The 12,769-nt window shown below is 37.6% G+C and overlaps 2 protein-coding genes across 3 annotated transcripts; both read right to left on the reverse strand.

Moving 5' to 3' along the window:
* Positions 1-245: 245 nt before the first annotated feature.
* LOC113544170 (placenta associated 8) lies at positions 246-3,913 on the reverse strand. The gene is made up of 5 exons (XM_026942838.3): positions 3,772-3,913; positions 2,675-2,769; positions 2,022-2,146; positions 567-681; positions 246-357 (listed from the first exon to the last, which is right to left on the reverse strand). The coding sequence occupies exons 2-4, from the start codon at positions 2,757-2,759 to the stop codon at positions 577-579; spliced, it is 315 nt and encodes a 104-aa protein (XP_026798639.1). The 5' UTR covers positions 2,760-2,769; positions 3,772-3,913; the 3' UTR covers positions 246-357; positions 567-576.
* A 5,411-nt stretch (positions 3,914-9,324) lies between these two features.
* srek1ip1 (SREK1-interacting protein 1) lies at positions 9,325-12,705 on the reverse strand. Of its 2 annotated transcripts, none has more exons than XM_026942732.3 (5): positions 12,602-12,705; positions 11,916-11,963; positions 11,665-11,820; positions 10,785-10,848; positions 9,325-9,915 (listed from the first exon to the last, which is right to left on the reverse strand). In XM_026942732.3, exons 1-5 carry the CDS (start codon positions 12,675-12,677, stop codon positions 9,693-9,695), a joined length of 567 nt encoding a protein of 188 aa, XP_026798533.2. In that variant the 5' UTR covers positions 12,678-12,705; the 3' UTR covers positions 9,325-9,692. The 2 variants fall into 2 exon arrangements, with proteins under 2 accessions (XP_026798533.2, XP_026798532.3); XM_026942731.3 differs by having other exon boundaries at positions 11,916-11,966; positions 12,602-12,689.
* Between the last annotated feature and the right edge of the window lie 64 nt (positions 12,706-12,769).

Genomic DNA, 12,769 nt, shown 5'->3' on the forward strand with positions numbered 1-12,769 from the left:
TATTATCAGTGGAGCGTGTGATTATGTGAATCCTATTTTCTCCTATAATCCTGTGAATTCTATAGCTGTTACTATAGAAACGATAACGTATCACAATGAGCGCATTAACAATGAGCGCATAAACCTGCGCTACTGTCAGAGCTGCTGTTATAGAGAACTAATCAACACCTTCTGACCAATCAGGATCCAGAACTCAACAGTAATGTGTATGTGAACAATTAGATTTTTAAGAAACACACACACACTTTGTAGGTATAAAATCATTATAATTGTTCCTTACAGCTTTCACACATTTACACTTTAAGCACAAAATGAGGAAAATCGCAGCTTGGTTTGATCTTCAGCGGTGTAAAGACTCTGTAAAGAGAAGAAAAATCACAGGGTTTGGTGCGAGTCGTCTCTCGGGAGTGAAATAACCCATGCACGCTGTTATACAAACTGCTTACTGTAATGTGTGTGTGAGTGTGTTTACATATTTACCTTTAAAATGTATTCAATATATTGTATGTATTAAATTTTGTAGTGTTTTTTTATATTTTTATCTTATAAAGCGTGACGCAGCTCACCTCATGAGATTCAGAAGATCCCCTGCTGCTTCCTCCTGTCGATGTCTCTCTTCAGCTGGCAGGTTGCGCAGGGTAAGCAGAAATCAGTGATTATAAAGTCTTTACACATCGAACCCTGAAACCAGAACCCAGAACACAAACCATCCTGAGAAACAATCACATGACGCTAAAGTGGTACTGATGATATCACTAATATAATTAAATATTAAACTCGTATAGAGTTCAGCTGCAGTCTGGGATTAAAAGTCAAAGTCCAAAAAAAAGTCGGAGGAATTCATCACACACATTTATAAGCACTGCATTCTTTATAAACATATACTTTTGTAAGGTGTGACGTGAAAGAGAGAAGACGTGCTTATTTTGGAATTTATTATTTTGTGTATAAAATGTCCACCTTTTTGCAGGAATAGAGTTGAGTGTAGAATTTATTTTATTTGCATTTAAAACTATTCTAAAGCACCAACACAACTTCACTTATTTATGAAGTCTATAGGCCAAACTTTTATTCAAAATAAAATAATAACCTGCAAGACGAGAATAAAAATGTCACAGCAATAACTTTTACATCGTCTTCACATCAGTCTGTCCGTATTTATGACGGTTTCAGAAACTCTCCAGCACTGCTTTAGAAAGGATTTGTGCATTGCTTATGAATGTGTTATAAAGGCCCTGTGTAGCTTCCCTTCAATAAAGTGTTACTGAGAATCCGTCTAGAATGATTTGTGCTGCTGTTGAAATTATACATTAAGCTTTAAAGTTGAAATTAAACAATTCATATTTAATAATAATGAGAATTTGCACACTCTCATTAGAAGGTTCTCAGAGAGTTCTCATGACTAGTTCAGAAACTTTTCTGGGAGGACGGTTCTGCATAGAACCTGAAAAAAACATTAAAGGTTCTAGATTTTTCTCTTTTTTTCCCCTTTTATCATCAAATTCAGATTCAAATGTCAGATCTGAGCACGATGAAAAAGGAAATAAGGGTTTTTTTGTGCAGGTTTGTGTGTTTCAGCCAATCAGAAAATTATTTCCGTAAAAATTCAGAATTTAAATCTGAGCATCATTTTAGAAATGTTGCCTTAATGCTTTAAAATTATTATTATTATTATTTTTTAAAAAACCCTTTAGGTTCTTCAGATTGTCATACAGACAGAACCTGCTAGGTGTCTAATAATAATCAACGTCAGTCATTTGGAAGGTTCCTCTGTTTGTCCTTCTGGTTCTGTGCAGAACCCTGTGACAGAGTGTTTCCCTGTGAGAAGAGTTTATTTTAGAAAGTTAAGAATCTTTTATCCTGGTCAGAGTAGTGCTGGATTCATCAGCAGTCCATCACAGGACACTTAGAACCCTTGAGGAACTGTTTAGTTTAGTTTTTTTCTCAAAGTGTGTGATGTGAGAAATTGGACTTCTGGGTCGGGATTATCGTGGTGAGTTCTGCGTGACCTTGTGACTGACCTTGATGTTGTATTTGGTTCTGTACACACTACGGATGGGCATTCCCAGTCCACACAAACAGCACTCCCCCATATTGTCGGCGATGGTACAGCCCAGACAGACGAGACAGCAGCACCCATACATACCTGAGACACACACACACACACACACACACACACACACACACACACACACACACACATACGGAAGACAGTAACATTTAAACGCTTCTCAGTAACATATAAATTCTCAGTATTGTTTTTTTCCAACTCTAAAGGAAAGTTTGAACCCTTTAAAACCCAAACAACCTAAAAACCATCTAATCTCCAGCTGTTCTGTTTTAATAAGCTTCATATCATCAGCAGCACCGATAGTGAGAGCTGGAACCGGTTAATCATTTATCCTGTAGTGTTCGGAAAATCTCCAAGATAACACAGAGATTATAAACATGAGTCAAGTAATAAATCTATATGTTTCCAGATACAGAATCTGCTACGAGTTTAATGTGACTCTAAATTTCAATCGAATGCTGTGATTGGTTAATTATTTACCCAGTGGTGTTCTTTTTCAGGAAGTGATCATAGTGATTTCTTTCTTTCAAAGAAAAATAATTAAGTGAATCCTGTAAGTTTACAGACAGAAGGTGCAGGGACTTTAATAATAACTGATCTTACAGGTACCGCAGTCGTCACAGCACTCAAACAGTCCGGTCTGGAAGTCAGAGGGAGCGAACGGTCCAGGCTGAGTCGTCACCTCCATCTTCTACTGTCTGATAAACACACACTGCGTTTATTTAAACAATACACCACGTTTACGACGGATACAACTTTTTGTGCAATATGTAAATTCATTCTTTACTATATTACCTGTACACATATCCTTAACGCTTGTGCCATTGCCTTCACCTTGCACATAGCTGTATTATATCTGTCCATATATCTGCTCCGTTTAAGCCTGTTGTGTCTGCTGTACAGTGTTACATACTCTCTCCTATTATTATTATTTGTAAATGTTATTATTATATGTCTTGAGATCTTATTGGTATGTGTGTTCTGGACACTTCATACCAAGTCAAATTCCTTTGTGTGTGTGTGTGTGTGTGTGTGTGTGTGTGTTTTATTTAGCAATAAAAGCTCATTCTGATTCTGATTCTGATTTATTTCAGAAATACAGATGAGAAAAAAAAGCAAGCAAAGAAGCGCGCATGTATGTGTGTGTGTGTGTGTGTGTGTGTGAGATAGAGCTACTATTCAATACATAAGTAAGTAAAAATATAACTAAGTGAATAAAGATAGATAGATAGATAGATAGATAGATAGATAAACTTAACATAAGCTTAAAAATAAATAAACAGCTTGATGAAAATATTATGTATCTATACACATACACTATTATATAGATTAACGATTATGAGCATTTAAACTATATTCAGTATTTTGTCTTTGTATCTACACACACGTGTATAAATAAAGCAGCTTTTATTTCTAACACATTTAAAAGTTACAAATGTTTTAAATTCCTCCGTCATATAATAAAATATAAATGATAAATTCACAAAACTCTCCATCACAACCTGCTACAAACACACAGGGAGATGATTACACCTTATTCAGGTCCAGCGTTTACAGGAAGATTCACATGATTCAATAAATTAACTCATTAAAGAGTTTATCTGTATGTTTATAAATTGTTTTTCTTTTTCACAGAAATGTCCAGAAGCAGAAATGAGGTTTAAAGAGCAAAAGGATTAAGAGAGAAGAATAAAGTTTACCTGGTTAAAGATGCACCTGAATAAGCAGCGATGTTTAAGTTTCACGGCTTTTACAGCTCTTTTATAGTCACATGCTGAAATTTTTACAAGCAAACAAACTCCAAGAGTCCACCAGCAGCAGAATTACACACAGCAGGGTCAAAGTCACCATCCATTTACTGCCTTTTCCACCTGAGCAGAAAACAAACAGAGAGACGTTTATAACGGTGAGTATCAGTGTCTCCTAATCACACTGCTGAACAAACCCTCACCTGTGTTTCAATTACTCATCTACTCAATTACTCATCTACTCATCTACTCATTTACCTGCTCAGACACACCCAATTAACCCTTTATTACACATTATTACACATTATTAATCAGCTGATCAGGTGGAAATTACTCCAGTAATTAGATTCATTTATGCAAATGCATTTGTTTTTTTGCAGCTTTTTCTAAAGAACCCAACAGCAATCTTAGCAAACCTAAAGTTTCTGTGAAGAACCCTGCAACTAACTGATTCCCTGTTCTCCAAACACAACCCTTTCAAAAATATAAGAGCCTTTTGTCTAAGAGTGTACAAATTCAGTATTTCATATTTAATATTTAATTCAAATTCATCTCTTAAAGATTTTTTTTCTAAGAGAGTTCAAGGGACCAATCAGGTAAATGTTAAACTCCTGACAGGTTCTAGATTTTAAAAAGAAAATAATCAGCAATCATTTGGAGTTTGTACTACACACTTACCAGGTCATACTTACATTCATAAAAAAAAAAAAGAGTTCTACTAGGAACCCTGTCTAACAGGGAAACACTTTGCTGTAGGGTTCTACACCTTTAAGGAACAACCAAAGAACGTTTAAGAGTGTCTAACCCCAAGTAGAACCATTTTAACACTCACCCAGTTAATACATAGGTTTCTTCAAGAGAACATTGAACAATTATGGGTTCTTAGCTTCCCAAAAATATGGTTCTCTTTTCTGATAGGAAAGCACTTGTTGTAGAATTGTACATAGAACCTTTTAGAGTTCCTTTGGAGAGAGAACCGGAGAACCTTTAACAGTAGTGAGAGTGGTTTAAGAGTGTATCAGAATGACTCTTTCAGTGTTTCATGAAGAGTTTCTTTATAAATAATTCAAAGAACCACTGAGGAACCATTTATTTCTGAAAGTGGATGCTAAGGTTCTTTAGATTTTTTTTTTAATAGTTAAGGGTTCTTAGCTTCCTTTTTATGTTAAGGAAACTCTGTCGCAGTGGTTGGAATATAAACTGTAAGGGTATGCGGAATGCCTTAGCATTTACTTTTCAGAAGAAAAAGGTTCTTTAAGTCTTCTTTAAGAGCTCATTGGATAATTAAGGGTTCTTAACTTCCTAATAGGGTTCTTCTTGGAATTCTTTCTCATAGAAAAACACTCTACTTATGTTCAGTTCAATATAGTTCTACTTTGACCGTGGCATTGTTGGTGCTGGTTTCCTGCTGAACTTGTTGGAGCTGAGAGGAAGGCTACAGTAACTCAGATAGCCACTCTTTACACCCGCGGTGAGCAGAAAAGCATCTCAGGACACATGTTCAACTTGAGGCCTGAGTCCATGTCCACTGTAGCCTCAGTTTCCTGTTCTTGGGGGCAGGAGTGGAACCCCATGTGCTCTCCTGCTGTTGTAGCTCAGGGCTGGATGTGTTGTGGCTTTTCTGAGATGCTTTTCTGCTAACCACGGTTGTAAAGAGTGATTATCTGAGTTACTGTAGTCTTCCTGTCAGCTCCAACCAGTCTGCCGTTCTCTTCTAATTGGATTACGTACCTGAATGAACAGGTGTATGAGCGTTCCTAATAAAGTGGGCGGTAGTGTAGGTGTGTTTTTGTGTTTCTCTAGATACGGTTCCAGGAAGTCACAGAAACCGCGCAGGGTTACGTGTAATCTCATAAACCTAGAGCAAGGTGGCTTTTTTCCGGGTTGTTATGTAGCTTATGGGGCGTTCGGTTCTAATGACGTGTGTGATAAGATAACACGAGTTTCCAGGCACCGAGTGCGAAACATGACGGCACGCAGAACTGATCTAGAACCAGTTCCTAAAGTGCCATGTTTACCTTTTTTACTGTATATACTGTATTATTATATTACTACTGGATTTAAGATCCTTAACGCTCTAATGAGCCCTGTTCCTCTGGTGGAGCCCTTAAAGCTTCTCTGCAGATCCCTACAGCTGAGTGCTTTCCTGTTATAAAGGGTTTCAATTAGAACCTTTTTAGGAGGCTAAAAAACTCAAGTAACACTTAAAGAACCCTTGAAGAACCCTTTTGTCCCAAGAAAGTAAATGTAGAACCCTTTTAGGAAGCTTCATTATAGAAAGAGCCCTTTTGCTAAGTGTTAACCTCCTGACAGGTTCTAGATATTAAGAAGAACATAATGAGCAATAATTTGGAGTTTGTCCCACACACTTACCCAGTTAATACACACACTCTTAGAACAAAAGGGTTCTTCAGTTGTCCATCTTGGAGAACCTTGAAAGCTTCTGTGTAGAACCCTACAACAGAGTGTTTTTCTATCAGAAAGGGTTTCATAATGAATCCTTGTCAGAAACTAAGAACCCTTAACCTCATGCACTCTTAAAACAAAAGGGTTCTTTAAAGTTTGATTGGACAGTTAAGGGTTCTTAGCCTCATAAATGGGTTCTGTGTGGAACTCTGACAGGTTCTAGGTAATAAGAAGGAAATAGTGAGCAATAATTTGGAGCTTGTGCCGCACATGTATGCAGTTAATACACACACTTTTAGAAAAAAGGGTTCTTTAATGGTTCTTAAATGATTCACTGGATAGTTACGTGTTTTAGGCTCTAAAAAGGTTCTACTCAGAACCCTGCTATATGACAGCATAAACCTTTGTGATTATTAAAGCCAGGACATTTTAAGGGTTCTTAGCCTCTTATTATATTAATATTTCATCTGTACTTTATTTGATCTCTTCATATCTCTGCTCATCATCATTAATCCTTAACTATATTTTATAGCTCTGTACTGGAAATATCGTTGTTTTTTTTCCTGTCTGAGAAACTAATCATAAATCATGTGATTTGTTTTATCATGTGTGTTAAATCTATTTCTGTTCTAAAGCTTCAGAGACTCAGACGAACGTCACACCTGAACGCAGACGCTGTAAAAACTCGCTCACACCTGACACACACCTGACACACACCTGACACACACCTGACACACACACACACACACACACACACACACACACACTCCTCGAGCCACAAGATCAAAAGTCCACAACACACCTTCACCTCCACAAACACTGAGTACATACGCGTACCACCGAAACCATGGCAACAGTCTCCGATCCGATTTACAGCTTTGATAAGTTCTGCTGGTGTGTGTGTGTGTGTGTGTGTGTGTGATGCACCAACAATGGTTAGATTTAATGAAACAGAGTCAGAGAAGGATGAAGGATTTGTTTATTAAAGTTTTAGTTTGAAAAATGATTAAAACTCAAACCTCTGATTAAAACCTTGAGCTGGAATTCATCCTGATCTTCCTCCATGAAACAAATCACTCAATTTAAAATCCGAGATAATCACTGAAACTCGCTCGAGGATGTAAAAATGGGGATGTAAAAATATTTAGTGTTTCTATATTTACTTTAAAGTGAATGTACACTAATGTGGCGTTATATGAAGAGAGACACGAGTCTCCAACATCAGCTTCTTCTACAGGTCCATCAGCCGTGACTTCACTCCCCAGCTACACTCCTCCATCCAGTCTGTTATCCTTAAAGCCATTTCAGCAGAACATCTCCCTAATTCCACCCAGGAACCTAATAGTGGATAATCCCCACTGCAGCAGTTCTATCTACTTCCCAAAATACACAAGGACCACATCCTGGACGTCCCATTGTTTCAGCTTCTTCTACAGGACGTCCCATTGTTTCATCCTGGACATCCCATTGTTTCAGCTTCTTCATGTTTCACCAAAATAATATCACAGTTTCTAGGTGACATTTTCCAGCTGATTGTTCAGAGAAAGACTCTTCACTTTTTCTATAAATCCTTGAACTTTCCAAAAAAAAAAAAAACAGTCACAGAACAATCCTTTACTTTTATCCGTGGATATTAAAAGCCTGTGTAGTGTCGTTCCTAACGAGGATGGACTGAGCGCCCTGAAACATTTCTAAATGTGCGACGCAGCTGGTGAGATTATCAGAGCTAACATTTCCTAACACTTAACTGCTTCAGCTTCAATTCCAAGGTTTACTTCCAAGTAAGCTTATTCTTATATACATCGCTGACAGAATTGGCATCGCCGACTGTGCAGTTGAGGATCTCCAGCTTTTTATTTCAGTTCAATTCAATTCAGTTTTATTTGTTTAGCACTTTTAACAATGGACATTGTCCATATAAATTCAGGATATAAATTCTAAATGTGTGAATTTATCCCTCATGAGTGAGCCAGAGGTGACGGTGGTGAGGAAAAACTCCCTGAGATGATATGAGGAAGAAACCTTGAGAGGAACCAGACTCAAAGGGAACCATCCTCATCTGGGAGCAACGGATAGTGCGATTATAAATCATTCCCTTCTATAACTGTGAGCTACATGGACAAAGTGCAGTTGTGTAACCAGGAAATTCATTACGGTTTTCACAGGAAGTCTGTTTTGTTGAATCTATCCACTGTCCACTGATGGAGTCCTGAGTACGAAGCTGCTCGTGGCAACCGCAGCCCCAAAGCCACTACAGCAATCGCAGTCCCAAGCCATTACATTACAGTACAGTACAGTGCAGTACATTACATTACAGTACATTACAGTACATTACAGTGCATTACAGTACATTACAGTGCAGTACATTACAGTGCAGCTCCCCATATGTGATTATATTGAAAAACTTCAAAATCCTTCAGCTCTATCCTGACACAGCTTCTCTTTAACGAGCCTCCACTCGTCTCCTGCACACAGACAGACAGAGCATAAACGATGGAGCAGAACCTGCGGCACTCTCACACTCTAACATCACAGGCCCTGTAATATACCGTACTGTGCAAAAGTCTTGGCACCCCCCTTTTTAAGTGCAGACTTTGTTAAAGATTTTTATTTTATGACCTCTGTGTTATAGAGTCAGTACCAAACATTTTAGATTTCCAGACATTAGTTTTCCAGCACAAATGGAACATTACAGATGCCCACATTTTCTTTTTACACCGTTACAGTTTTTTAATTTCCCAGTTTCACATTGCGAGTGTGTTTATCTGGAGTGTGTGTGTTTATCTGGGCAGAAAAATATCAACTTTTTTCATTTATTACTGTTTACTGCTCTTTATAGTATTTATGTGTGTGTATATATATATATATATATGATCTAACTACAACAAAAATACTGTAATTAATGCTTAATTAATTAATTTTGCTGAATGTGTTGATCCGCGTAACTAATTTCTGTATCAAAATGTTTATTTTTAAATACATCTTAGTTAGTAATTAACTATTAATTCTAATCTTTTAATTTTTTTACTCTTTAATTTCTTTGACAGTAAGTTCAGCATCTGTTTTATTTTATTTAAAAAAGAAGTACGCAAACAGCAGTGAATTTTTATCATTTTATTTCTATACAAAATCTAACGATACTGCGAAAAATATAGCAAACAACAATAAGAAATATAAGATCACAGAGGAAAAGAAATGGAAATAATTCACTACTGAAACAGTAACATTTTAACACAGAGAGCTGAGTGCAAAAGTTTGTACCCCCGTATGCTTTTGGGGTTAAAAACATTATTTTGAGTTTAGGAAGCTGTAATAATGAAATAAAGCAGAGTTATTTGTCTTCCTTTAGTCCCAAGGGTGCACAAACTTTTGCACTCAGCCTGTCGTTTAGATGATAACGTCGTCTCATGGCAGTTGATTTGTTTTGCTGGATGAAGTGTAGATGAAGATCTGGAACAGAAGGAGCTTCAGTCTGTATCTGAGGAGTCACTCGAGCTGTTCGAGGAAGAGGGCGATGATGATGATGATGATGATGATGATGATGATGAAGCCTGCGTGTGTTTCTTCTTACGCTTCTTCACGCGCTGTTTCTCTTTCTCTCGCTTCTCCTTTTTGCCTTTCTTCTTGTGGCTTTTCTTCTTTTTCTTCCTGCTCACCTCTTCCTCATCATCATCACTGGATGAATGAGACCTGAGAAAAGAAATAATAATAAAATGTAATCAATTATAAAACACAATAAATATTAAATAAGGAATAAATATTATAATAAATATTAAGAATAAAACACTCTGTGTTCTAGGAGAGGGTGTTGATTAGTTTTCTGTAACAGCAGCTTTACCGTTTCTATAGTAACAGCTCGTCCTTTTAACTCAAGGAGACGTTTATTTATCATTTATGGCTGGAGTCTCAGAGGTAAAGCTGTAACTTTTAATAATTTAATAATTAATAATCATTAGATTGCTGTGGTGTGAGAGGAATAAAACCCTCGGGGACGTGCTGTTATAAGAACATAACTGAAAACTATAACAACACACAATAACAACACACAGTAACAACACACAATAACAACACAGCAGCTGTTTCAGAAGCTCATAGGATGGATATTATCGAGACGTCTGTAAGGACTGCAAGATAAAAATCTTATAAACTGATAAAATGATTTATGAAGTGCGTATGATGCGTTATGAAGGCTCAGTGAACAGTCAGGATCTCTTTAATCACAGTGCCATGTTTATAACGTGTGTTAAATATAATAAATGTGTTATATTCTGTGATTAAAACACTGATGTGTGTGTGTGTGTGTGCATAATGTGCAGAGTGAGTGTATAGTCTTTGTGTGTGTGTGTGTGGTGTGTATATGTAGTGTGTGTATATGTAGAGTGTGTATATTGTGTAGTGTGTATATTGTGTAGTGTGTATATATAGTGTGTATATTGTGTAGTGTGTTTGTGGAGTGTGTATATGTAGTGTGTGTAGAGTGTGTATATGTAGTGTGTGTATATGTAGTGTGTGTGGTGTGTATACATAGTGTGTATATTGTGTAGTGTGTGTGTGTGTACCTCTTCTTTGTCTTTCGGTGAGATCGCTCTTTACTCCTCTTTTTGTGTTTCTCTCTTCGGGAATCTGCAGAAACATGAAACGCTCAGAGTTACACACACAGCTTCTGTTCTACAGAGGAAACTCATCACACCGGTGAAACGACGTGAAATAAAATACACAAACTCTGTTCACTTCAAGTCAGTGTTTGATTCGCTGATGCTGCTGATGATGATGGTGATGATGGTGATGATGGTGATGATGCTGATGATGATGCTGATGTTTCTCAGCAGGTCAGCGTTAATCAGCCACACCGTTTGTGTATTATATTTCGCGTTCTCTCACCGGTGTGACTGCAGATGTGAGTTTTGTTTTCAGGAGCTGAAACAGCACGGTTATCGCTTGTGTCTGAGATCACACACATTCCCTCTCTGACACTCAGAGCGACACACAATCGCTACCTCCTCACAGGAATTACAAAACTACAGAACCAAGCACCAGAAGAGCAGCGGAGCGACTAATCACACCACAAACCCGCCACTATAAACACATTTCCTCTGTTTCAGGGGACTTTCACAGGAGCTGAGTGCTGAAAATGTTTCCTTTTGACTATAAGAGTCTCAGAAAAACACTCACATTTCCACTGAAAGTTTTCATTCTAAACAAACACAACTGGAAGATGTAAATAAAGTTCTGCTGAACGTTGTACGAGTCACATCCCTTATCCACGCTACAGCAAGAAAACAGCACTTCTGATGAATAAATGTGTTTTCATGCTCACAAGTGCTGTTTTCATGAGAACGGAGAGCTAAAGCTGTGTTTTCAGACTCTCCGCTACGTTCATGTCCTGAGTTTGGTCTTGTGGTTGGCTAACCCCCAGCCGCTCCCTGCTCTGTTCTCCACCTTTAGAGCGGCTGCTCCCGAGGATCTTCTCCTTCCGGACCTCCTGCTGTCCTTCCTCCTCGCTCTCCTCGCTGCTCGTACTGCTCACGTCCAGCACGATGTCCTTCCTCGGGTCCACACGCACAAAGTTCCGACACTCGAACGTGAGGTGACCGGCTGAGGAGGTAAAGAAAAGGAAAATAAAAACCCAGTTCACGGTTCACTCACAGCTCAGTGTAGGAGTTTAAACCACAGACTGCAGAAATACTCACGATAGCCGCATCTCTTACACCCAGCGCGGATGTTGTCCTTATTCACACCTGCTGGAACATCGTCATCATTAATAAACTCATTATTTCCACATGACTTATAAGCACTTATAACACACGCCACTGTTCCTGTGAACGCTTCTGACTGCTGCTTGTTTCCACACAAGGCAAAGACACCTGTTAAACTGGCAGAATACTACACTTTCTACTTCTTTAACGACTTATCTATTAATTGTTTATTAATAAAACACTGTTCCAACGCTGACCTTTAGATTTAAGCATTTTTACACCTTTTTATTTTCTTATTTGTCATTATTAATCATCTTTTCTACTGCAGCATCAGTGAGAAAGAGCAAACTAAGAAGCTTTAATTTAACACTTCATCTTACATTTTACACATTTATGTGCTGTGAATCTTCTTCTGTCTGTGATCTTCTTTATCAAGAACCAAACATTCAATCACAAATATTTTCCAGAATATAAAGCAGATGTTAAGAAAACTACACGCAGTGAAGTTCTGTGTTTAATTCTATCAGAGTGCAGGATTAACCCTCAGCTGATAGCGCTGCCGAGTTTATAATCACAATAAAACTACACTCGATCATATCATCAGTCTTATTCAGCAATAAACACTATATAAAACATTTACTCCAATAATCCATATATATATATTTTTTTAAAAGTTATACCTGGAAGAGCCATTAACACGAAATTACTCGAATTTTCGTCAACAGCACAACTTCCGGTATATTCAATCCGTCGCATAAATCAGTCCGGAAGGAAATATTGACAAGACAGCACACAGTGCCACTAAAGAAAGAGGTGAATTTATACAATATGTATAATGTTTTACTAAA

This window comes from Pangasianodon hypophthalmus, chromosome 17 (genome assembly GCF_027358585.1).
Source record: "Pangasianodon hypophthalmus isolate fPanHyp1 chromosome 17, fPanHyp1.pri, whole genome shotgun sequence".
Classification (NCBI taxonomy): Eukaryota; Metazoa; Chordata; class Actinopteri; order Siluriformes; family Pangasiidae; genus Pangasianodon; species Pangasianodon hypophthalmus.

What these genes read in the sequence shown, in the direction of transcription:
- LOC113544170 (XM_026942838.3), bottom strand. Translation starts at nt 2,759, where the DNA reads ATGGAGGTGACGACTCAGCCTGGACCGTTCGCTCCCTCTGACTTCCAG. An exon ending in CTGTGACGACTGCGGTACCT is followed by an intron (nt 2,147 to 2,674) that starts GTAAGATCAGTT and finishes TGTGTGTCTCAG; the next exon opens with GTATGTATGGGTGCTGCTGT. An exon ending in GAACCAAATACAACATCAAG is followed by an intron (nt 682 to 2,021) that starts GTCAGTCACAAG and finishes TTCTGGTTTCAG; the next exon opens with GGTTCGATGTGTAAAGACTT.
- srek1ip1 (XM_026942731.3), bottom strand. Translation starts at nt 12,677, where the DNA reads ATGCGACGGATTGAATATACCGGAAGTTGTGCTGTTGACGAAAATTCG. An exon ending in CGTGTTAATGGCTCTTCCAG is followed by an intron (nt 11,967 to 12,601) that starts GTATAACTTTTA and finishes ACGATGTTCCAG; the next exon opens with CAGGTGTGAATAAGGACAAC. An exon ending in CACCGAAAGACAAAGAAGAG is followed by an intron (nt 9,916 to 10,784) that starts GTACACACACAC and finishes TTCTTTTCTCAG; the next exon opens with GTCTCATTCATCCAGTGATG.